The sequence below is a fragment of the Mus caroli genome, chromosome 13, assembly GCF_900094665.2.
Source record: "Mus caroli chromosome 13, CAROLI_EIJ_v1.1, whole genome shotgun sequence".
Taxonomy (NCBI): Eukaryota; Metazoa; Chordata; class Mammalia; order Rodentia; family Muridae; genus Mus; species Mus caroli.
Genome location: NC_034582.1, coordinates 25688252 through 25714728, shown reverse-complemented (window position 1 = coordinate 25714728; position 26477 = coordinate 25688252). Strand labels below are relative to the sequence as shown.

Below are 26477 nucleotides of genomic sequence, written 5' to 3'. Positions count from 1 at the left end.
CAAGGACAGGCTTGGTAAATCTAAGATGGCATGATGGAGTTGTCCATCTTAGACCACTGAGAAGAAAGCACCTAGGGTTGTAGGTGTAACTCAGTGGTAGAGCATTTACCCAGCATGCACAGAGCCCTGGGTTCTGACCCCAGAAGCACCAAAACAGCCCTAAGACAATTCTTGAGCGATAACTCTTTGCCTATGTGTTTTAACAAGGAAGACTTTTTATCTGAGTTTCAAAACCATGGAGCAGATAATATGTGTTAACCAAACATTTACTAAACTAAAGCTTTCCCAAGAGTTGGCCATACCGTCTGAATCATATGCTCACATGACAGAGATGAGGCCCCAAAAGTGTAACTGGCTTGCACTAATAGATATCTGCTGTAAGCCTACAAGGAACTCTCCATAAACCAATTCTTGCTATAACTGCCATCACTGAGCAAGGTGAGGTCACAAACAGATCTCAACAGAAAACCCAAAAGTATGTGTCACCCAACCTGGCTCTGCAGTTTTGTCTGTTTTCATTCCTTCAGCTTGCCACTCCAAACCCCTTGCATTAGAAAAACAGAGTCCCCGTGTACATCAGCCTCTGCCAGAAACTGAACCTCCTCCCAGAGCTTGAGAGATGGCTCAGCAGGGAAGAGCATACCGCCCTTTAGAGAGGACCTGAGTCTGGTTTCTGTGTGCTTATCAGCAGCTCATAGCTACCCATAACTCCAGCTCAAAGAATCTGATGTCTTTGGTCTCCACAGGCACCTGCACTCACATGGGACTCTCTGAAGGTCCTAGGAGACCAAAGAAAGTGGCAATCAAAAGCAGCACTCAAATCCAGGATCACACAAGTAGCATTTATTAAAGCCTTACAGACAGGTGGGTCCCTGAACCCCAGAGCAGGAGTTAAGGGGCTCAGATGCAAGTCTACACAGGAGGGAGCTCAAGCCAATTAGAATGTTGTAACCTCTCAACCTCTCACATTGCTAGTCTCTCAAACACTAGCAACATGTCAGTGTTGGTTAAGAGACAGTCAGAGTGTCAATGGCTGTACTGAAACTCTTGGCTGTCTTAGCAACTTTGTCCTACAAGGGTTGGAACACTTGCCAAAATCACCTGACTGGCCTAATGGTGCTTAAGAGGGTTTTAATTATCTCAAGGCAGATACCTACATTGCTTACAAGTAGATTACAGCCTCCTGTTGTTTGAACAACATGCACTTAAAAGTTCCTATAATGAGGAAAGTGAATGGAGAGGAGATGGCGGCAACTTTCTGTGATCATTACCAAGGTCAAAACCTAAGGAAAACTTGTGAGCTGTGCCAAACGCAGGACGGGTTGCGTGGGCGGGCCTCTGTGGTTGAGGGTTAGAGAAAGAGAAGTTAAGAATTGTTCATTCTCGGGGCTGGTGAGATGGCTCAGTGGGTAAGAGCACCCGACTGCTCTTCCAAAGGTCCGAAGTTCAAATCCCAGCAACCACATGGTGGCTCACAACCACCCGTAATGAGATCTGATGCCCTCTTCTGGTGCATCTGAAGACAGACAGCTACAATGTACTTACATATAATAAATAAAATAAATCTTTAAAAAAAAAAAATTGTTCATTCTCAAAGATTACCCAACCAGGAGCCTGAAGATTTAAGGCAAGCTAAAGTTCTTTCATCATCACGGAAATGACTTAAGATGTAGGCAAAGATTTTAATAAAGCCAACTGTAAGATGAAAGTAAAACCAAGCACAATTACATACTGATGCAATTGTAGATTGATGTTCCAATCTTTTAACTGGAAAATCCTGTGGAGGCTGGGAACATAGCTCAGTTGAAGAGCACTGCCCAGTGTGGACCTCGAGTTCCATCCCCAGCACAAGAAAAATTACAACAGGGAGAAGGGGAAGAGAAACCAAGGTGGATGGAAGGAGAAAGGGAATAAAGAAAGAAGAAGGGGAGGGAGGGAGGAAGGGGAGAGAAAAGAGAGACGAGAAAGAGAAGGCCCAGAAAAATACTGGTCCCAATTCAATTTCTACCAATATAGTATATATGAAGTTGATTGGTAGAATAAAACTAAGAATTCTAGGTAATAGTTTTATAGTTAAAAGGCATCAGCACGGGCTTTATGCAAGAGTCTCGGAAGAGCAAGAAATGTGCCCACGCTCACCCTATCAACATCTCCCACTAGTTGACTGTACTTACTACAGCCAAAGAACTGTTTTGACACATAGTAACAACTAGATGAAAGTTAACAGGGATCATTGTTCTTGGTTAGACTCCTGCATTGGATCCAAATAGAACAGGCTGAAAATAAAGTCACCCCTTCAAGGTCTCTATCACTGTGCTCCTCCATCAGTGTCAAGATGCATCATAATGAAATTCTCTCTGCCATTATCCTTACACACGAGCACACACACACACACACCTGATGCTAATTAATTAGCTATTTCCCTAGTATTTTATCTTCTACGGTTTCCATCTTAAATGTGTGAAAGACCTAGTCCACAGCCTATAGCATTATGGGAAGATGGTTGTGTCTCAAGAGGCAGAGCCTAGTGAAGGGAAGTTAAATCATTGGAGGTACACCCTTGAAGTGGATATGGAGTCCTAGGACATTTGCTGTCTCTCTGCTTCCTGGCCACCCTAAGGGCTCTCCTCTGTCATATGCCCAGTGAGGTTACTATTACACCATACCCGCAAAGCAATAAGACCAGGGAACTTGAATCCTCTGAAGGCAAGATCCATAGCAAACCTTTTTGTTCTATAAGCTGAAAGTCTCAGATAATTTGACAAAGCAACAGCAAGCAGACCAACACCCTCTCATAGGCCCTGCCTCACAGGAGAAGGGGCTAAAATGACCACTCATGGTTCTGGTTTTGTTTCTGCATGGTTCGAGAGCTGGGCCCAACAACCCAAGTTGCTTTTCCCAGATCATAGGAATCCTTATTCAATTGTATGGAATGAGAGGCTGACTCACTCTACAATTGAAAATAAAACCAAAAATAAGTACATACTTAGGGAGGTAGAGGGAAGACTGGTAGATTATTGAATTACAAACATAAGAGATTATAGATAGATGATAGATGACAGAAAGGTAGATTGGTAGATAGCAGGTAGGCAGGTAGGCAAGTAGGTAGGTAGATAATAGGTAAGTAGATAGATGGTAGATGATGGAAAAGGAAAGAGAAAGAGAGAGAGGGAAAGGATGCAGGGAATGAGGGAGGGAGAGAAAGAGGGAGAGGGAGGGAGTTTTAAGGAAACAAAGCACTAAAGGACTTTAAAAGAACAAACAGGAGAAAAAGCCTATTATTCTCCTTAAAGTGTTATAACTGAGCCTTTGGCACTAGTAACTAAGAGCCACGCTTCATTCAGATTCCTGACTTTCCCGATGTTTCTTCTCTGCTTCAGGATTCCAGAACGCTACATTACAGTTCCATGCCATTTTAGCCTCCTCTGCTGCGAAAACTACCTGGGTTCCCCTGATTTTGATGACTCTGACAGTTTTCTTCACCTGTGTGTTAGGTTTATTACATACACACTACACACCACCCTGCAGGGTAACTTTAAAACACTACACACTGCCTGATGTGTATTACATGTATACTACACACAGCCCTGGATGCTAAGTTTGGTGCATGTACACGGCACATCACCCCATGTGCTAAGGTTGTTGCATGTACACGGCACACAGCCCCATGTGTTAAGTTTAGCACAAGCACACTACACACCACAGGCTCACTTTGCTCAGATCTTGAAAGTCCAGAGCTGGGAGTGCACACTGCACAGTGCTGGAATATTCCATGGTCTCTGTCCCTTTCTCAAGGTAAAGCTTGTTTAACTTTTTCATCCTGAAACATTTTTTTATTTGCAGAGAATTGACCAAACAGTCAATTTCAACCTGTGCTTTGCCACCTCCCCTAAAACCAACCCCTTACCTGACCATTTTCAAAAAGCCAAGGCATTAATTCAGGTTAAACAGTGCTCTTGGGTTTTAGTCTGAACTTACAGACAATGAGTATACAGACACATAGTGTACAGCATGATGCTCCCACATAGGTACCCTCTACATGACAATCAAATGTGAGTAACTTTAGCATATCTGTCACCTCACATTTAACACACACTATGAATATCAAAACCCTCCTCCCACTTTGAAATAAACAACACATTAATTGTTTGCCCCAGAAAGCTTTGAAAAATCTTTACAGAAACTCTCAACTCATCTGGGTGTGATTGTGCACCCCTGGAATCCCAGCACTTAGCAGCTGGAGGCAGGAGGATCCGGGGCTAAGAGGCCCAGCTGTACAGGAGTCTGAGGTCAGCCACAGTGACATGAGACTCTTCCCCCACCCCCAAAAATGCCACTAGGAACTCAAACTTAGTATCTGTCTGATACTCTGTTCAGAATCACACAGGCTATGGGTTTCTGCAAGGAAGGTCAGAGCAGTTGATGCCACTTGCACACTTTCAGGGTGACCTGCTGTGAGCAAAGCCACCTCTCCCAGTATGTGCGCTTGCAGAGGTGACGCAGACCTGGCTCCACTGTAAGGTCATTTACCCCGGCCTGTTCCCACACGACGCTATTGAAAGCGGTAATGGGGGAAGAGCACAAATTACTAGTATTCTGTAGAAGGTTCTAGATGTTCTGTGTAAAATACATGGTAATCTATACCTCTACGTCTCTTCTGAGAGGACCGTACTCCTCAGCTTCCCTCCGCTTATTTATCTAGGCAGCCATTTATCTAGGCAGCCTCACTTCCTGGTGTGAACTTACAGAACGGCGACTTTACACGGTAAGTTATACTGAAGAATGCATATTATCTCTAAGTAGGCTATGTTGTAATCTTCTTTAATATATCCTCCCCGGTCTTAGATTTCTTTCTTAATTCGTTACACTTTGCTCCAGGATTCCCCATTTTTCAACCACCTCCTGAGACTATCTGACTTACCACTGTCATGCATGAAATTAATTAATTAATTAATTAATTGGTTTTTATTTAGGGTACTTCTATACTTTCTGGAACTACAAAAAAAAGGCAGAAAAGACAAAACTCCAGGTTCATCTTACAGATTTCACAGTTGAGCCCTACACGTGCTTCTCCAAAGACTCCAGTTTCTCGTGATGAGGAAGGGCATTAGAAAGATGATCGGACCTTAGGAACACTCGCTGCTGATGGGAGTTTTATTCTTATAGACCACTCAGCTGACAAACTAAAGAACTCTCAGTATGTGTGCTAACCTTTGAATCTTCAAATAGCTATATTTTTCTTTGTAACTTTCTGTATTTATATTAAGTTAAGCATGGGTGTATGGCAACAGACTGGTCATTTCCATGTACACCTGATCTAGTAAAAATGAGATTCTTAGGGTCAGTGAGATGGCTCAGTGGGTAAAGACACTTGTCACCAAGCCCCGATGACCTGATCTCTATCTCCAGGACCCTCACGGTAGAAGAGAACCAGCTTCCACATGTCACACAGACAGGCCTTGGTTCTGGGCTGAGACAACAATGCAGTCTCCCCTGAGGATGACAGTTCACATCACACATAGAAAATGCTGCTTAAATGAGACAGTTCTGAGAAATTCCCTGAGTACCTGGCAAGAGTAAAGCCAAATTATGTCAAAGGTGTGCCCTGTAAGCCCCTGTCTCAAAGCATTCCCATAGAAAAACTCAAACAGAGCGTAATGACCCAGCCAAAAATCTCCAAAGACCCTGGGTGTGAGGTGCCAGTCACACAGAATCATACACAGCAAAGGTCCATTCAGAGGTAATGTCCACAGCAGGCAGTTATGTGGGCATGAAGAACAGGGTTGCCTGGGCTAGCAGAAGAGGAAAGGCAGAGCCAGATGTGCCAGGATGAGAAACTTGCTAATGAGACGGGGCTTCTGTTCAGACAGAATGGACCATTCAAGAATTAGGTTGCGACAATCGTTGGGCAACCTTTAAGTACATTAAAAATATATAAAATAGGTGAAACATGAATTATGAAATACTAGCACAGAGAACAGGACAATAGAGAGGATAATAGAGAAATCAGTAAAATATCAAAAACTCTGGGCTTATTTAATAGTTACATCATAATGTTGGTGGTTTTAATTTTTATAAATACAGTAACGATGATAGAATTTTCTCAGGAGCTGAAGAGAGCTCCTTAGAAGTTAATGGAACAAAGAAGCTGCCCTCTATGTTCAAGGTCCTCTTCAGGAAATGAGTCTCACTGATATTCCACCTTCCCTACCCCACTAATGACATCCCATCCTACCCCACTGATACCACACCTACCCCACAGATACCACACCCTACCCCACTAATACCACACACACCCTGCTACACTGATGGTAGCCCACCCTACCCCGCTGCCTAAGCGGCATGCTGAGGTCTTCCTGAGCCTGTCCTTCCTGAGGTCTTCCTGATCATACAGCTTTGCACCCTACTTGGTCAGCCCATCTCCTCACTTCGGTTCACTTCCTTCAGCCTTTGGCCAGCCTGATTTTCTTAGAGGGATTTCCCTTGCTCTTTCCTAACACTTCCCACTCTTCTAGAAATTACCCCATGGAACCAGACCTAGACACACACTACTCTAAAGGTGTTCAAAGGTCACCACGTACACAGAATGCAGCTTTGCCGCTCTGATAAAGCCATAAGTAGTTTATTTCTAAATTGCCTTATCACCACTGCTTTCCTTCAAATTTTCCCTACAATTTCATCAAACTAAGGCCCATAATCATAATTCATTATTCACCATCATGAGTCAGGGCCCCACCTTGATGAAATGGCTGTTTTTTATTTACAACCTCATTATCCTATAAACTACGACAACAAAAGCCAACAGTCAAACAGTGACATCCCTTAAAACCCTCTACATGCTTAAGTAGAAAGATGACACATACAGCAAATTATGTTTTTGTAAAGTAGAAAATTAGCCATAAAACGGAGAATATGGACGAGGGGCATAGCTTGCTTGGTGGCCAGAGTGTTTGCCTACCACACACAAGGCTCTGATTTTGAGCCCCAACGTCTCATAAAGCAAGCATGGTGTTGCATGCCTGTAATCTCTGAACTGTAGAGGTGGAGACAGAAAGATCAGAAGTTCAAAGCTATCTTCCCCACACATATAGAGTTTGAGGTCTGCTTAGAATACATGAGACTCTGGTAAAAAATAAAAAAGTAAACTATGCAAAAATGTTCACAGGGCTAAAAGGAAGAGCAGCTAAGTAAGGTTAATTTAAGAAAAAAAATTAATTTTACTTTCCCTACACAATCTACCACATCTGTTTGTTTCCCTCTTGTTAAATAACCTATAGGTAAATTGACAGTTACTGTTGGGAGACCAGGCCAGTGTTCCTTTCGAATGGAGAGAGAGGCTAAAAAATCTCATCCTTGACAAACAAGAGTGAGCAGCTGTTCTCTTTGCATGAACTCTTCCCAGAGTAGAATACAAGTTCCCAAGACACTCTGCCTTTAACAGGGAGAAGATTCTAGAATCACAAAGGTCAATCCATTCTGGTCAACACACACCAAAATGAACCCCTTTCATTATTTGAAAAAATAATAAAAACTGTCAAAGATACTGCTACAACCTTTAAGCCAAGACCACTGGAAAGTAGAAACGAAAATGAAGGTTCTTAGTGTGTGGACCTGACTCTAATAGGTCCTCCTTTAACCTAAAGCCAGCCCGCCCATCCTTAATACCATCAAAGGCACTGGAATCACACAGCCAAGTGGGTCTGAGAGAGCCTAGTTTCCACAGCTTCTCATCTTTTGGCTAAAATCAAGTGTAGCATGTGTTCTTACCAGTTTAATATCTGGTGTGTCCTTTATCTGACAATAATATATTCAATGGATTTTTTTTTAAAACAGACAGACTCTTCTCTGTCCATTCCATGCATCCACCTGGTACTACAATGCCTCTGAGAATGATGCACTTCATCATATAATAATTGCAAAAGTATGATTTCTAGTGGATGATCAAGAATTCTAAGCAAGTACGGTGGTCAGTAAGCCAGCTATAGGCAAAGCAGTTTTCAGTCCAACACACCGAAGTCCTTATACAGATGTCTCGCTGCTCCCATCTCGCTGAGGGGAAAATGAAAACAACCTCTCCTCTCATAGCTCCCGAGTGAAGGGGTGATCGGGAACTCTTCATATTCCTGGGTTAGGTGCTAAAAGACCTTGACCTAGCCCTCTTACGCCCCAAACAAGAGCAGGTCAATATGTACAAAAGGCCACGGCTGTTCCTGAAAGACTAGAAATGGAAGAGAAAGGGCAGAAAGGAGGTCAGATATCTTCAAAGCTCCTCATGCTGATATGAATCAGTTTCTAAGAAACAGGGTAAGAATGGAGGAGCACAAAATAGAAGTAGAGAGAAAAAGCAAACTGAAGAAAGGTAGGCCATCAAGTGGGCGCGATCTCGTAGGCGTGGTCATGTGGGCACGGTCATGTGGGCGCGGTCACATGGGCACGGTCACGTGGGCAGAAAGGAGACAAAAGAGACCATCCTGGGCACAAGTAGACACAGTCGATCCCTAGAAGAAGATGCAGGAGAAAGAGTCGTCTAGGAAACGAGCCAGTAGAAAGACTGGCCTTCATTATCCATCCTTCTCTGTCTGCCCATGCTTTTAATTAATACCAAGAGTATATGCTACCAGTGTAAAGGCTAAGGGTTTGTTACTATTTTTTTTCTCTCCAAGATGCTGTCTCACTCTATACCAAGGCTGGCCTGAAACTCAACTATGTATCCCAGGCTTGGTATCAAACTCTTAGCGATCCTGCAGCCTCAGCCTCTAGTGTGCTGGGATAATACTCAAGAGTAGCCATGCCTCACTAAAAGGTGAAATTTTTAAATTCATCTGCAGCAACAACAAAATTGGTGATAAAGCATTTAATACACGAGAAAGATACATAGTAGGTTCTCATTGGCTTCAGTAAATTAAAAAAATTAATAAACTAATACTTTTTAATAAAAAGTTTAAAAAGTCTTAGGAACAAAGGAGTTTTGACCGGGACAAGAGACCATTGGATGGGGCCAGGGCCTCTTCTCAGCCCCTCTCTGAGGACCTCAGCTGATTCATACTGCTGAGTCATCTGCCACAGGTTGGAACTGCAAAATGATGGAGAAGGATCAAGCTGAGAAGGAAAAAGACAGAAAAGCCTGAGAGCATTGTTAACCTCAACCCTGGTGTGAAATCAGAGGCTGGACCAAGCAGAGCACATGCGCATCACATCCTTTGTCCCCCTCCCTTTTCCAAACTGGACCAGAACTTAAGCTCAGAGTCCTGTGTTGTTTTAGAAGGTGGGAGATGGTAGTGACCGCCATGGGAGGTCCTCTGCAGCTCAACCCAGACATCTGAATTCAGTATTTTAAGCTATGTTAACACTACTGTGGACTTCAAATCCACATACCTAAAGTCAGACAGGATCACAAAAGCATAAAAGATTAACCACTGAACTCGTAAGTAGCGCTAAAACAGTAGAGCTCAAGCCCTGGTATTACAAGGAAGTTGGTCAATGATTCACCAAGCTCACTTTTTTTTTTAAGAGAACTAAAAAGCACATTAGAAATGGGTTAATGATTCTAGTCTTCTGCAGGAAGTAAGTTCAGCCTGGGGGTTGGCTGTCTTGCAATAAAACACATTTTTACTCGAAGCCTAGCCTTGTGCACCTGGTAAAATTTCTAGAAACGGCCATTAGACTGACGAAAGTTTTTCCTATATCTTATCAACTCAGGGGCCTAACTTGCTTAAACAGGAGATCTCCAAAATCTATAACCACTTTTCTGAGTGTGTACAGGTTGCTGTTACCAGAGCCATTTCCAGATTGTATCTCTTCGAATATTATCATTCCCTGCGATTTTTCTTAGAGTGCTCAATCAAGGACCATGTTTTAGAATATTTGAGAGTTGGGTTTTTTTAGGTGTGATTTGAACTTAGAGAAGAAAAACATTACACACTATACAACATAAATCAGAGACAACTTACCCAGAAACAGCACAGAAATCAACAGTATCATCCACACGATGAGATCAGGAACAGAGGATGTTAAAATTAAGCATAATTAAATTATCAGTAACGGGGTCAAAAACCAGAGATAGGTCTAATTAGAATGAAATGCAGGCTTTAAATAATACACAGACCTAAAGCTCTTGGCCAAAAAAAAAAAAAAACCTGCTTCCCAAATTTATCCCAACTTAGTCATTCATTCCAGACCAAGAATGTAAATAAAATTCCATCACAATTCAACAAACACAGATTTAGGTCCTACTTTGTTGCAAGCATACAAAGGTGCCTAGCACGAGTTCTCACTGATGTTTCTTAAAATATTTACGGAGGCCTTTGTGGAAAACTATCTCCTGCTCTTACACCCAGCATCTTATAAATCAGACAAGGTGTGAGGAGACACACACACATGCACACATGCACAGACACACACGCACAGAGACACACACACAGACACATACACACACACACACTCACACACACAGACAGACACACACACACACATACACACACACACATACACACACACACACACGAGAGGTGGAGCAGTGGCTGTTTTGTCTGTTTAAGGAGGGCTTGCAGCACACAATGCTTTTCTAGGTCTCCTTGGGTTGGAATGTACTCAGTTATTGAAATATTTGACTTGCGTGCATGAAGCCCTGGGTTCAATTCCTAGCAACCACCCTGTGCTACAAGAAACCCTCTTCAAGGAAAACAACAACAACAAAAAACCACACACACACACAAATCAGACCTCCCAACACAGGAAATCTAAGCTACTTGGCAAGGAAGTCCTGCCTTTATTAACCTTGTATGTAAAGTACTTTTGAGTTTGCTATTTGTTTGTTTCTTTTCTTCATTTGTGTAGTGTATGTATGTATGTGTGTGTATGTGTGTGTCTCTGTGTATGTATATGTGTCTGTGTGTGTCTCTGTGTGAGTGTGTGTATTTACACAGTCAGGCTTGGTGGCAAGCGCCTTTACCCGCGGGTTCTTCCATCTCACTGACCCTGAAAAGTTTCCTCTGACATACTGAGCCTGGTTTTTGTTTCTTGTTTCTGCTTCCTTTGCTTTTTCTGCCTGTAAAGCCACCTCCTCTGTACAACTCAGATTCCTAAACTACTAATAAAAGACAATCAAGTTTTTAAACTCAGGTTGCTGACATTCTGCACTATGATGGTGATCGCAGCCCACAGTGGATGTGACTCTTCCTGGAGTCTCCAGGCCTGTGCTGAGGCAGCTTCTTTCTGGAATATTCTGCTTATCCCACCTAGTCCAGATCTCCCCCACAAATTCTTCTTTTCTCTTGCCTTCTCCTAGAGCATTCCTTCTGGCCCTGGGCGCATTGAGGCCTAGAGGGTGGAGTGCACATATACTCAACACTTGGACATACCAAGAGAGCAGTGTAACAAGCATTAACAGGTCCTCCTGGAGGGCACAGCTCAGGGTCCTCTCTGCATCTCACACTAAGCCGAGGTGTACCTGGACACTGAGCACTTAGGGTACTCAGTGTGTAACTTTGCCAATAAGCTATCTGTGGTGAGCAGAGCAGAAAGTACTGAATAATAAATGCATGCCTAAGCCATGAGGGAAGTGGCCCAATAATAATAATGGAGGTGTCTGAAGAATGGAGAGTGGGGGGTTAGAGGTGTGGCTCAGCCATGGGTTCAATTTCCAGCACAAACACACACACACACACCCTAACTTTATTTTATAAGTTGGAACTTTCGAGGGAAACAAGGCTTGGTGCTTATTGCTATTATATTGTATAAGCTACAAAAAAAAAAATAAGCTGCAATAGTATTCGCCATTTATTGTGAACACCAATAAAATATAAACCAGGGGCAAGATTATAATTTTTGTTTTTGTTATTTTGGTTTTGGACTTTTGTTGTTGTTGTTGTTGTTCATTCATTCATCCCTTTGTATGTTTGTTTGACAACCGAGGGGAATATCTCTCTACATAGCTCTGATTGTCCTGGAGCTCACTTTGTAAACCAGGTTGGCCTCAAACTCAGAGATCCTCTGCTTCTCTGCCTCTTGCTTCTCTCTCTGCTTCTCTGTCTCTGTCTCTCTCTCCCCATCTGCCTCTGCCTCTGCCTCTGCCTCTGCCTCTGCCTCTGCCTCTGCCTCTGCCTCTGCCTCTGCCTCTGCCTCTGCCTCTGCCTCATGCTGAGATTAAAGGCATGTGACACCATACCAAGCATAATTTTCTTTTTAAAAAAACCAAATGTACCTTCGGCATGAATGCAGCCTTTTATACAGGATGACATGCTCTGTTTTATTCCTTTTTCTAGTCAGGTGACTTTATTCTCATTCAAACTTGGCTGTTTTCAAATTCTAAGATGCTGTGCCCAGCGGAGCAGCCCTCGGGTATCTGTATAAATTTTAAAATATAATAATCACGAAAAACCTGGGAAAAAAACAAGAGCCCCAAGCTGTGGGAGACAGGAGGACAGGGGGAGGGGAGGTAGCAGACAGAAAGGCACAGACTAGGAATAACATGTGGGGTGGGGAGGGGGCAATGTGCCCACAGAGGCTGTGAAGACATTGGAGGGACGGAATATCAGCCATCCGCTGTGGTTAGAAAATGGCTCAGTGTGGCTGGGACACCATGTGGTGGGGACACAGAGCCTAATTTAGACACAGTGCTGGGTTCAAACCCTACCCCTCTCCTTTCATCCTGAAGAACTAAAGATAAGCCCCCCAAATCCCGAGCTTGGTTTGAAAATATGGGAAATGCCTCTGAATTGTGTATGTGTGTGTGTGTGTATGTGTGTGTGTGTGTGTGTGTGTTGTGCAGGTATCATACTCATGTGTACAGGTACAGGCGTGCATGAGGAGGCCAAGAGTCAACTCTGGGTATTATTCCTTAGGGGATGCTTAGGTTATTGAAAACGGGTCTCTTGCGAGGCCCCAGGCTTGCCAAGTGGGCTAAGCTAGCTAGCTAATGAGCCCCAGGGATCTGCCACTCTCCATCTCTCTAACACCAAAGTTACAAGTGTGCCAGCTTTCTACAAGAGTCCATGGTCTCTATCTCAGGTCCTGATGTCTGCCTGCACAGCAAGCACTTTTACCAAATGAGCTGTCTCCCCGGCCCCTGACTTTTGGTTATTTAGTTCTGCCTCTCGGTTGATTGAGTAGTTGTATCCAGAACAGTTGGCTAGATGCCAATAGCATAAACCTTCAACATGTAGAGCTGAGAGTGTCCTTAGGCCAGACAGGTTACGCTGAAGCCAAGACGGAAAGACCATCTCTTGTTCACAACAGGAAAGTTAAAACCCCAGGGTCACTGCTTAAAATGCAAAGGAGTGTTCTGTCACCTATACAATCTATTGGCCCTACCTGCAGGCCACTACACTATGGCATAAACCAATATTCTGCAGGAGGGCCCTCCTGGAGACCCTAGGATGAAGACTGTTTATCCTCCTGTTCCATGTATACAAGGTCCTTACCTAAAAGGAGAGTGCTAGAGTGTGTGGTATCCCCACCCTACCAGCCTTGTCCTCTCCACCCGCATGGAACGGAAAGCTTATACCTGTGTGGCCATAACACGCCCACGAGATGTTCCCTAGCTGTTCCCCAAAGCCACCTTCTACCGCCCCAGTGTCATCTCTTCAGAAGCACAAAGGGACTTTCCACCAGTCATATACCGCTCTAAGAAAGGCTACAACCTCAACCATAGGTCACTGGACTCGCTGGATTCTGGGGTTTCAGGGAGACACCTGCACCTCCCTAGACACATGCCATTACCCTAACATCAGACCCCACATCAGAGTTCCAGTTCTCAACTTTCACCAGTGCACAGCTCCTGACCCCTCCTCCATGACTCATTCTCCCTCCTCCCTCCTCCCTCCTTCCTCCTCTCTCCTCCCTCTGACCGCTAACCTCACTTTGCTCCCACTTTACCACTAAAACTGAAAAGTCAATGTCTAGAGAACCGGGTCAGTGCTTTTCCAAAACCCCTCTGGCTGCCTGGGATCATTTTACTTCAGCCTTCTGCAAAGCCCCTTCTCCTTGCAGACTCCTCCCACTGATAGCATTCAGTGAGATAATGCATGCAGGAAGAAGGCTGGCCCAGTTGGTTATGTCCTTTTCTGGTCTTTCTTCCTGCTGCCGAAAACCTTCCACAGTTCTGAGATCTTACATACCTCAAGAGCTCCATCTCAAAGCCCCAAGTACGCATGAGCAACTTCAACCATGACACTCCCCGGGACCTCAGGCATGTGTAGAGGACCTGGTTTTTACCCTGACCCCACGTGTACACACCCTGCTTGAGCTTTCCCTGGCACCTAATCCTTTAAGTCCCTCATGGCTCTCTCTCCCTCTTCACCGTTACCATGTTTACCTACTTGTCAACGGCCTTCTTAACTTTGCAATAGACTTCTCTGAAAACCTCATCTGTTCCATATTGCTCCTAAAAGGAGCTGTTGAAAGAGACACAAACGTGTTCCAAAAGTCAGATGGCCAGAGGAAATGGCTCAGTCAGTAAAACACATCCCTTACAAGCATGAGGACCCGAATTTGATTCCTAGCACCCATGTAGAAATTCTTGAAGTGATGGCACATTTATAAGGGCTGTGTGCAGCCTTGGTGATGCAGAGACAGGAGGATAGGCTGGCTGGTCAGCAGATCTAGCGTAATTAGTGAGCTCTAGGCCAGCAAAAGCCCCAGTCTCAAAGGAGATGCGTGGTGATCCTGAGAATGACACTAAAGGTGTGCTCTGGCTTCCACAGACATGTCTATGCCTCTGAACACACGCACACACACACACACAGACACACACACACACACAGAGGCACACGCAGGTTCACCCGTACACACGTATGTATACACAAAGGCATAGTAAACAACTAAGAATTTAATTTCCAGCAAGTTGATTAATGCTCACTAAATTGGCCTCTTTGTCTAATCCCCCTGCTGTAATTTGGATGTGTAATGTCTCCCACACACAGACACACAGGCTCCTATGATAGAATGCCTTCTCTGCCTTGATAGGCTGAACCTAATGTTTCCGTTGAGTCTCCCCCATTACCTCCCCTTCCTACCATAATGGACCACACCTTCACACGTCCTTCCTTGCACAAGTTGCTTCTTTTCAGGTATTCAGTCACAGTAGCCCCTTAGTGATCTCTCCAAACCATTGCCCATCCTCAAAGCCCTTGCTCCACCCTGCATCCTTGCCTCCTTCAGCAATGATCTCCTGTATCGTTGATAACATGACAATCTTTTCATACTTTGAACCCTTCAACGTCTTCTCTCGAATTCCCTCTATAGACCAGATGGACTTAGGAGTCTCAGAATTCTCCTGCCTTGGCCTCTAACTGGTAAAATTACAGATGTGAGCTGCCACACCTGGCTTAGATGTGTCATTGCTAAAAGCCTGGGGAAGACTCTGTTAGTCCAGGTGGCACCCAGGAAATGCATCCCTGCCTCACCCAGAATGAGCTTTTAGGGTTAGCATCATTTTACTCAGGCTTGAATCACCACCTCCCATGACTCTGGAAACCCTCAGAACACAACAGAGGGGTGTGGTCTGTGGCCTACCTAGACTAATTTCTTCCTGTGACCCTGTCATTTTTGACATCCACCAGTGAGAGGAATATTAACTGGGAAGAGATCTGGTTTTGAAAAAAAAAAAAAAGGCTGAAGCCAAAGAGGAATCACAGAAAAACGAGAAGGGAGAAGGATGGAGAGCAGGGAGCTGGGGGTGGGAAGCCCTGTGTCCTGATGGGTGTTCACGCCCGTCCTGAGCTGAGGTGAGCTGGGACAAACCCAGCTCACAGGTTGGAGGCTGCAGATAAAAGCCGTGTTAGAATGAGGCACCTTCTTCCAAAAGGCCAACCAACCTCCGTCCCCTTTCAATACAAGATCCCTGTGATGGGAATGTCTCTTTGGTGGAGACTGAACCCTAGTGTTTTTAAGACCCTGGTTTTAATCTCCAGGACCAAAAAAAAAAATCACACAATCAAAATACTGTGTTCTGCATGGGACTTTAATAACTGACAACCTTAGCACCTACTGTTATGAACAGGCACTTGTTGGACATCTAAAATCCTTTGGAGGAGAGGCAAAACCTAAACCCATAAAAAAAAACAAAAACTAGACTTTGAAATCAAGACTACAAACTCAGCAAGGTCACAATACAAGGTGACTATCGCCCGGTGCCTTGGTTGTACACAGTAAATCTTACAGGAGTCAAACGTGCCCTGAGCACTTCCCTTCCTGCTCCCCTGAGGTGCCCACTGTAATCTTTGTAATCCACACTGCCTGTTTACTCCTCTACTGGTGGATACCCTTCTGGGATGGGGGCCTTGATGTTATTTCGCCACACAGCCAAGTACCTGGTACTAACAGGATTAAATAAATATTTAATGGATTTAACAATGGCTGTGGACTGTGAGCCAAGATTTTAACATAGGGCAAGACTTAGATAAGAACAGAACAGAAGGCTGGATTTTTCAAGCATACCCAAGGACTTCAACCAGGTGACCGAAAGCGGCAGGAAACCTAAAGTCACAGATCTTAGTGTAATAATTTTCTGCTGTGTCACCATTAGCCTAGTGCCAGGTCTCCAAGGCTGGCCTTCATGAGTACACTTAGGAAAGAATAATAACAACAATAATAGTATTTATTTTCATGTGTATGAGTGGTTTGCCTGCATGTACGTACGTATAGCACATGCATGCCCTGTACCCTTAGAGGTCAGAAGAGGTCAGATTCCCCAGCAACTAGAGTTACAAGACGGTTGTGAGCCACTGCGTGGGTGCTGGAACCAAAGCCAGGTAGGTCCTTGGCTAGAGTAGCAAGCACTCTTAACCACTGAGTTATCTCTCCATCCTCAAGAGTCCTCGTTCACAGGCCTGTGTTAAACCCCTAAACCCTGGCTACTCTAATCTCCGAATCATCTCCTGGGTCACTGAAGCTCTGTGTCTAGATAATCCCGTGTTCACACAGACAATGGCTGATTTAAAAATACATTTTCACACTGTCTTCATTTATATGGCACACAAGTAAGTGTGCATGCATGAGAGGATATTTTGTGGAACTCGGTTTTCTCCCCTCATTGGATGAGTTACTGGGATGACACTCACTTCACCCACTGAGCCATCTCTGGACCCCACAATAGAGTTTTCAGCAAACATATGCATACTGTGGACACCCTGAGACACCCCCAATTCCTGTACTTCATTTGAATGCCAGTGCCTCTCCTTAAATAAGAGTTTTACATTTATCAGCCTGGAGATCTTGTTAGGCAAGCCAAGTCCCCCCAAGGAAGAAGCTATAGACTTCCGTCACAGACATAACTGCACTCCGCCTTCCTATTTCACACTGCCCAGAGGAATAGATACACAGGCACACTGGTGAGCAGCAATGAAGAGTTTCCTTCACAAGCCAGAACACAGAGCACAGTCCTGAAACTGAGATAAGAAACTTTTTTAAAAGATTTTCTTTTGATTGATGTGTGTGTGTGTGTGTGTGTGTGTGTGTGTGTGTGTGTGTGTGTGTGTGTGCATCTGTAAACGTAGGTATGTGGATCTATCTGTATGTGGATGCGTGCAGACTCATGCATGTGGTGACCATGGAGAAGAGGGCATGAGATCCTCTGGAGCTGGGGTTAGTGAGCTGCCTGACACAGGTGAAGGAAACCAAAGTCGGATTCACTGGAAGAACAGAAAGCACAGGCAAAACTGCTCAGCCATCTCTCTAACCCCAGTAAGAAAGTTCCTGATGTGGAGAATCCCAGACACTGAGGGCAATCACAGAAATGCAGTTTCCTAGAAGTTACAAACAAGAACATGAAATCTTTTTTTATTTAATTTTTGTTTTACATATTCTCTTTACATCTCACTCGCTGTCCCCCCTCCCAGTCATCACCCCACACACATACAAAATCCTTCCTCTCTCCCCCTCCCCTTCTCCTCTGAGTGGGCTTCCTCCTGGATATTCCCCACCCCCTGACACTTAAAGTATCTGTGAAGCTGGGCACCTCCTTTCCCACTGAGGCCAGACAAGGCAACCCAGCCAGAAGAGCTTATCCCACATACAGGCAACAGCTTTTGGGATAGCCCCTTTCCAGTTAGGAACATGAAATCTTAAGACACTGGGAAAGGGCTTCAAAGACAAACCTCTTGCCACAGTTTGCCCCCAAATCATACTATTGATGGCTTGGGACTTTTCCCCAGGCTGAAAGCAAGTGATTTGGGGTATCGTATGATTAACATTTTTACCAAGTTGCTCAAACTGACCCAGTTGGTCAGGCTGACCCAGGATCTCAGAGAAACCAAGTGGTCGTCATGATTTTTCCATCCATCTCATGATAATCCGAGTTCATTTATGGAACGAACTAAAATCTATCATGTCTGGAGTACTCTTTTTTTCTTTTTTCATACATTAAAACCAGGATTCCTTTGGGGGCTGAATAGATGGCTCTGAGGTTAAAAGCAAGTCAGGGGACACAGTTCAGTTCCCAGGAGCCACATCCAGCAGCTCAGAAATGCTTGGAACTCCAGCTTCAGGGGACCCAAGACCCTTTTCTGACCTTGGTGGACACGTACACTCATGTACACACACCCACACATGAACAGAACACACACACACACACACACACTGTAAAGTACTAAGTCTCTTCTAAAAACCAGGGTAACTTTTACAAAAACCCTGTAGCTTGGGGACGGACGTGGATCGTGGATGCAGCCAGAGGCTTAATGACACCAGCTTCTTCCCGCACAATTGCCCTTCACCAATCCATGTATTTCTGTCTGGGTCAGGGATGGGGGGCGGTTGGGGGGAGGGGAGGAAAGCCCACTCTATTCTATATTATTGTAAAATAGATTATTATGCAAAAGAAAATGCAATTACTATAGGTTCTAGTAGTAATTAGAGACGTCAATGCAAAATGAACTCCTCCTATGGAAATTCAGCAACAAATACATCCGGCTTCTGAATGAAAGAATTCGCTCTTGTGCCTGCCCCTGCCAGGGTCCCTTGGACTCCTGACCTTGACTTAATATCTGATACTTCTACCAAGTTCCTGATTCTTAAGGTTTTGCAACTGATGAGAAGGCAGTAGTAGTCAGAACCTAAGAGTTAGGATGAGGGCGAACCCTGTGAGTAATGCAAACAGCCAGGGCCAACTTCCTCATTGTCAAAGGAATGCAAACAGAAGAGGCACAGGTACAGGTAGCTCTAGTATGAAAAGAAAGAAAGATAGGAAGGACAGAAACTGCTCTAAGAAGACAGGAACATTTTGTTTTGTTTTGCATTTTCGAGCCGGGAGTTTTACTGTGTTGCCCAGGCTGACTTGGTACTCTCTCCCCATGGCCTAGGCAGGTCTCCAACTCGGAGCAATCTTCCTGCCAGTTTCCCTGGTACTGGAAATACAAGCATGCACCTCGAGACCCAGCAAAGGAAGGGAAACTAAACTGGGAAACTCAGCGGAAACAGGTTAGTAAGGACAGCAGTGGGTCTTTCTCCAACCTGTCCTGCCTGATTCCATTCAAACCATTACATCCTACACGGGGGACATAGCCTGAGGCACCGAAGGAAATAAGGCAAGACAACATACACCTCAGGAAGACTTTTCTTGACCTCAGTATGGAGGCCAGAAGACAGGACAGACCCTCCAGCATGCTACAAACTCTACCACTGAACTGCACTCCAGCTGTCTTTGGCAAAATTCCTACCAGGTTACTGTTGCCAGTTCTACCTCTAGTGTAGCAGGCGACTCCTGAACAGTTCCAAAGAAGTCCCCACAGCCCTTTTCCTCCCAGGGCCCGCCCTACGCATCAGCTTCACACATCAGGGATGAATGAGAACTGAGTAAGGCCCTCTGAGAAGCATCTCAACACTGTGGCGAAAGGATCACCACAAGTTCTAGCCCAGCCTAGACAAAGTAAGAGACTTCGATGCCAGCCTGAACTTCAGAGTGAGTGCCAAGACAGTCAGGGCCAGATGCTGTCTCAACAAACGGAACAAAAAAGTCATCACCATATACTATACTATAGACCTACACATCTGGTTAGTCAGGCTTTTTACTTTTTGTTTGGTTTTGTTTGAGAGTTAAGGCTTCTCCCTCAGCATCCTGGACAGAGAAGACGGGAACTTGCTGCAATTTCCCTGCCCCAGGCTCTGAAGAACTGGGATTAAAGGCATGATCCACCACACCCTGGATCAGACTTACTCTTAAAGTAGGATCGCCTAAATTTAAAAATCACAAAGACTTAACTACGCTGATGGGGGAAATGCTGGGTTCATGAATCACACCACTAAATAATTCGATCACAGAGCAAACTTAAAAGTTCAGTCCAACTTGCTAGCTTAGGTGGATGTATAGTTTTCACGCAGAAAAAGCAGCCAACTCAGAGAAAAAAGAAAAAAAGGGAAGAAAAAGCCCTCGCACGTGTAGGGTTCATAGCCATAAACTAAGCTCTGAGCGAATCCAGGTCGCAATCCTGTTCCCAGACGGAGGGTCTGGGTAGCGGGTGGGACGCTGTTACCTGATCCAGCGGGATGCCCAGGAGCTGGCTGAGCGGGTGCAGGCAGGTGGAGCCCGTGGTACGGTAAGAGAGGCTGGCGGGCGGCCGTGCTGCCATCCTGCATCTTCAGGGTGCTCTGTCGCCCGGGAGCTGCACACTGGCCACCTTGAGGGCTCCTAAGGACCTCGCGGGAACCTGGCGCCGACTCCAGGGCGCGGACCTGGCGCTGCGGGACCCCGCGCCTGGGAGGGCAGGGCCCCCGCGTTCTGCTTCCCGCTCCGCGCCGCCCGCCGCCCATTGGCCAGCAGCCGGGGACGCCCCGGAGGAGGAGCCGGGCAGAGATGGGCGCGGATCCCCGGGAGCCCGGCCCGGGGCAGGAGACCGGGAGACGCCCAGTCCGTTCCCCAGTTCACCGTCCTCCCCGGGCGAGCAGCGGACCCGATCCGGGTTCCTCCGAAGCCGTCTCACCCTTCTCCCAGGCAGCTGGGGTGTCCTGTGCTCCAGTTTCAGGCCCGGCTCCTGTTGCTACTCCGGAAGCCAGAAGAGACCTTCGAGCTAACCAACACTGCTCATTTTGCTTACATTTTGAAGATTTATTTATTTGCAGTTTAGAAGCAGGGTCTCCTGTAGCCCAGACTTTCCCTAAACTCCCAAATACTGAAATTACAGATGTGCCCAAACATAAAATTCCACTCCAGATTATTCTTCTCCTTCCCATCTCCTTCTCCTTCCCTGTGTTCTTTGATTGTGTTCTGAATTCCTGATCCTCCTATCTGGTTCTCTCTTCTTTCTCTCTTCTCTCTTCTCCTCTCTTCTCTCTTCTCTCTTCTCTCTTCTCTCTTCTCTCTTCTCTCTTCTCTCTTCTCTCTTCCCACTTCCCTCTTCCCTCTTCCCTCTTCCCTCTTCCCTCTTCCCTCTTCTCTCTCTCTCTCTCTCTCTCTCTCTCTCTCTCTCTCTCTCTCTCTCTCTCNTCTCTCTCTCTCACACACACACACACACATATGTTTTTTACTTTACATGTATGTATGTACTTGTGAGTGGATGCCACAGGAGACCGGAAGAGTCCATGGAGTTCCAGGAGATTGAGAGCCACTCTGTGGGTGCTGGAAATAGAACTCCAGCCCTCTGCAGCAAGGGAGATTGCTCTCAGATCCTGAGCCATCTCTTCAGCACCCAAGGTTGTCATTCTTTACCTTCTCTGGTCAAGCCACAATTTCCAGCACCCTAATCCACTATCCCTGCTTCCTTCTGTGACTTGTCTCATTTTCATCTGGACCGTTTCTCTCCAGTAAGCTTCTGTTTACTGTTTACTACCCACGTGATGATGGGTCTTTCACTTGCTGTAACAGCTCTGTATCTCTGTTTCTTGAGAAATCCTTTTCAACTCACTAATAGACATTTTAAAACATCAGAGAGACCCTTCTAGCACCTTACCAGTCTCTGCTGCATCTAACCTGATGTCAAAGTAGCTGCTCTCATTGAAAGTCTGAGAAACACCCAGGGACCTACTGAAGAGAAAAGAAGCCAGGAACCAAGAGATCCCTCTGGACACACAAACACCTTTTAAAAGGTTGTGTGTGTGTGTGTCCCTGTAGAGGCTGGAAGGGAGAGTCAGAGCTGTAGTTACAGGCAGTACTGGCAGTTCATCCACATCCTGTGGGCTGGCATCTGAAGTCCAGTCCTCTGGGAGAGCTGGAAACATTCTTAACCACCCTTAACCACTGAGCCATCTTGTCAGCCCCTGCATCCCTTTGCTTAGGCTGTGTAGTGACTTTCTATAGGAGTGGGAAGTAATTGAACATGAAGAGAGGAGAAGGTCCACACTGACAGCAAAGCAACTTCTCAGCATCTTTACAAGATGGTGATAATGATGAACTGGAGATGTAGCCATGTGCCTGTGAGCTTACAGGAGCTACTGCACTATTCATGCAGCCAAAGACTATGGAGTAAACCAGTGCTTTGTCCTCGGGAGAGATGTGAGCAGAACACTGGGGCATGGGCACGCCCTCCACCTCCAGTGTCCCTGCCACATCTGTGCCCCTCCAACCTCCATGTACCATGTACCATGTACCAGCTTCAGGACTGTGGAATCTCTGCTCCGCTTAGGAAGTCTCAGTGGCCCCCATCAGCCATGATCCATCATCATGGAGGGGTCTTCTAGCACCCTGGAGTGAGCCTTGAAACATGAGTCCTCCATAGGCACTTCCATGCCTGCTTCCTGTCTTTGGCCCAGGAAAGTCCAAGCCGTGCTCTGTGCCCATCCAGACCTGCAATGAAAACAACAGAAACACTGTTGCTTTCTGAAGAACTGCAGAATCTTACAGATTCATGACTGATAGCTCCTTTCTCCACCTAGGATGAGAGTAAAATGTGCAAATAGAGAAACATCAGCCCTGTAAGTCCCTCATACCACACACCTGCAGTCCTCCCTATGTGCAAGGTGAAGGACACAGGATTGTTTGAGCCTGAAGTTGGTGACCTGCTTAAGAAATGTCCTGAGACTCCATTAAAAAAAATAATAATATGGGCTGGTGAGATGGCTCAGTGGGTAAGAGCACTGACTGCTCTTCTGAAGGTCTTGAGTTCAAATCCCAGCAACCACATGGTGGCTCACAACCACCCGCAATGAGATCTGACGCCCTCTTCTGGTACGTCTGAAGTCAGTGTACTTATGTACAGTGTACTTATGTACAGTGTACTTATGTATAATAATAATAAATAAATCTAAAATAATAATAATAATAATAATAATACACACCCTTTCTAGGAAACACTAAATGTTAGCTGATAAAGAAAGAGGCGTTTAGGACCATGGGGCACTGGGCTAATGTGTAGAAAGCCAAGGAAAAAGGAGCTTTGTGTGCCCAGGCGAAGCCTCTGGAAGCTGCCAAAGATTTGCTAGCAGAAATATCCAACCAGAGATGTAGTTAATGACTTTAGATAGATTTTATGAATGTGGATTCAGGTTTCAAAATTAAACGGATGCCCGATATACACCTGCAACAATGTCTTCCCAGAGACATAGGTTTTACTGATGACATTTAGAAATACCATTCCTAGAAAGCTACAGCCAACACTAAACGGGTAGGCCACAGGTTTTAGACTCATGTCCTCGGCCAAGGAATAATGGGAAAAGTCTACACTATGCTTCTCCCAAGCAGATTCACAGCACAAGCACATGCACACACATACATGTACTCTTAAGTGTACATGCATACATATAAACACACATGCAAACACATGAAGAGACACACACAGGAATATGCTTGAGGCTAAGGAGACTAGTCAGAGTCACCAAGCATCAACCCTGGTAGATAACCAACCTGAAATATTACGAATCTTAAGTGAGGTAAGCTCTTAAGTGGAATCCGAAAATCAGATAGGGGCTACAAGCATTTATTTAAAAATGAAAAGGGGGGCATGCAATCCTAGCTACTGGGAAGGGCAGCAGGGTCATCCTTGAACCCAGATGTCTAGAGACAGCTTAGGATACACCTAGACTTTAGCTAAAGAAAGGGAAGGAGCCCCTTAGGAGTGGACAGAAGTAGACCATGGCTCAGTGTTCTCAAGCAACTGTTTTCCATAAATACGGTTAGGTAGGTTTCTTGGACTTGTAGACATTGTCCTCTGGCAAGAAAGGTGGCTCAGTCATTCAGAGTGTTTGCTGCACTTCCCCAGGACCCGAAGACCTGAGATTGTTTCTCAGCACCCAGGTCAGTGGTTCACAACTACCTGTCGCTCCAGCTCCAGGGAACTTAACTATTTTGGCCTCTAAGGGCACTCGCACATAAAATCATAAACAAACCAACCTGCTTTCTAAAAAGGAGGAGGAAGTAGAAAAGGTGGGGGGAGATCAACATGAAAATGAATGTTATCTACCACAGCACATCAAGATAAAAACTAAAGGTCAGGTGCATACAGCTCTGATAAAGATTGTAGCCTGTTCAGGAAAAGTATACACTACTGTTGTTGGAGGGACCACACCAGTGGCACCGGACTGTAATCCCAACACCCAGTGGGCTAAGACAGAAGAGGATCATGAGTTCTAGGTGACATGGGTCTACAGAGCAAGTCCCACTGTCTTCCCTCCTATCCATCCTCTCCCCCCCAACATCCCCCAACACACACAGAAATAACTCCAGTCTCGCACTTGTCCTACCGAGTAATCAAAGAACAACAGAGTTTAAGGCCATCTTCAAAGTCTTCAAAGATGCAAACCCCTAAGAGGACAATGAAAACTATCTTCATACCCTGTGTCAAGCTAAACTTGCCTCTTAGAATGTCTATACAATGGTAGCACAGAGCCACGGAGCACTAGCATTTGTATGTTTGGGGTTTTTTTGTTTTTTTTTTTTTTTTTTTTTTTTTTGCTTTTTGTTTTGTTTTCTTTTGTTTTGTTTTTTGATCCTCTCAACGACTCTAGGATGGTTGCACTTCTATTACTATTACATCTCTGTCTATTGTTAAGAATACCAAGTTACTGGTGACTTGCAGATGTCTCCAGACTTATTCAGCTAGTGCAAGGCAAAGATGCAAATAAAACCCATGATTCCCGATCTACTTTTAATTATCTAGAGATCTTTTTATTATGCTAGGTGTCCACCTTCAGGAAAGAGCAGAAACTGTTTGCCTGTGATGTTAAACTGGAGAACTGATCTGGAGAGGGTGGAGACCCCACCCACCCCCCAGGGAGCATTGTCTTTGGGCCTTGAGTGGTTTCAATACTACCCACAAAGCTGCAAGGAACTTGAATTTTGCAATCTGGGCTCCAGTTTCGAGTTTTAGCTCAACTGATAGGTGTGTGTTTGGACTTATGTTATTATCTACCAAGCCAAGCATGGCTTTCCAGGCTGGAGATCAAAGATGACACCACTTTTCTGTTTTCACCTGTTCAAAAAAAATGAAGAAACTGATAAAACCAAAAACGATTCAATGTACTACTACCACACTTACCACATTTTTTTTCTCCTTAAGGATTTTTGCATGTCGGCAGTTGAGATATATCAATACTAGTTATCTCAATGAGCTAGCCTCTGACACCCAGGAGATACTGATAAATCCAAAGACAACAGAATCTATAATAAGGTCAAGAAACTCAGTCAATGAAAGAAAGAAAATTCAAGACTTCAAAGCCCTAGCCAGAAAGTTTATTCAAGGTCCATGACTCATGCAGCTTACTAGTTAGGAGAGCTTTTTGGGCTTAGAGCAAAGAACAAAGGCTGTAAAGTCATCCCAGGAACCAACTAGCCATAAAGATAGGGAAGACATACAAGAATGTCCCAACTGGCCCCACACCTCCCTATCTCCCGCCCTTGTGACCTAAGTTAAATAAATGTTAACCAGATGCTCTGCTGTTACCTCGATCTGAATGTACAGTCTGCTGATGTTTAAATGAACCAATCATGTGAAACCGTGCCAATTCCTCCCCAGCCCCACCCCTTTTCTATAAAAACCCCTAGATTCCAAGCCTCGTGGTCGAATCCACTGTCTCCTGCCTGAGATACGTTTCAACCCGGAGCTCCGCCATTAAACTACCTCGTGTATTTACATCAATACGGTCTGTTCGTGTTTCTTTTAGTGGGGCGTTTCCCACTAGGTTCTTTCATCATGAGAAATGGCAGAGGCAAAGCAAAAGCCAGATGCAGAAACCAAGCCTGATTTAAAAAAAAAAACAAAACACTCCTAATTAGGTTTTAAAATACGATTTTGTGTATCCTGGTAGTAATCATTTGAGACCAAATGTCCTGTCAAAGGCAGGTAATGAAATCCCTCCATCCTGAAGGGCTGGTGACTTTGTGCCATCCATATACTTTTGTCCAGTGTGGTGCCATAGACCTTCAATGCCAACACTAAGAAAGATAGAACAGGGTGAAGTACAAGGCCAGCCTGGGCTACACAGAGATATGCTATCTGAAAAAGGAGGAGAGGGAAGGGAAGGGGAGAACAGGGGAGGGAATAGAGGGGAGGAACCAGGAGAACATTAAGGGAGCTGGAGGGGGGTGAGAAAGGGGAACAGTGGAGGGATTAGAGGGG

General features: G+C 45.1%; 1 protein-coding gene and 1 non-coding gene across 2 annotated transcripts in view; one reads left to right on the top strand and one right to left on the bottom strand.

Moving 5' to 3' along the window:
* Mboat1 (membrane bound O-acyltransferase domain containing 1) overlaps positions 1-20738 on the bottom strand; it is a 108478-nt gene extending 87740 nt beyond the window's left edge. The window contains exon 1 of the mRNA XM_021180393.1: positions 20466-20738. Coding sequence (XP_021036052.1) covers positions 20466-20561 — 96 coding nt within the window. The 5' untranslated portion in view covers positions 20562-20738. The remainder of the gene's footprint in view (positions 1-20465) is intronic.
* On the top strand, positions 7720-7903 carry LOC115029152. The gene has a single exon (XR_003834718.1). It is a non-coding gene; the product is annotated as a U2 spliceosomal RNA (small nuclear RNA).
* Positions 20739-26477: the final 5739 nt, after the last annotated feature.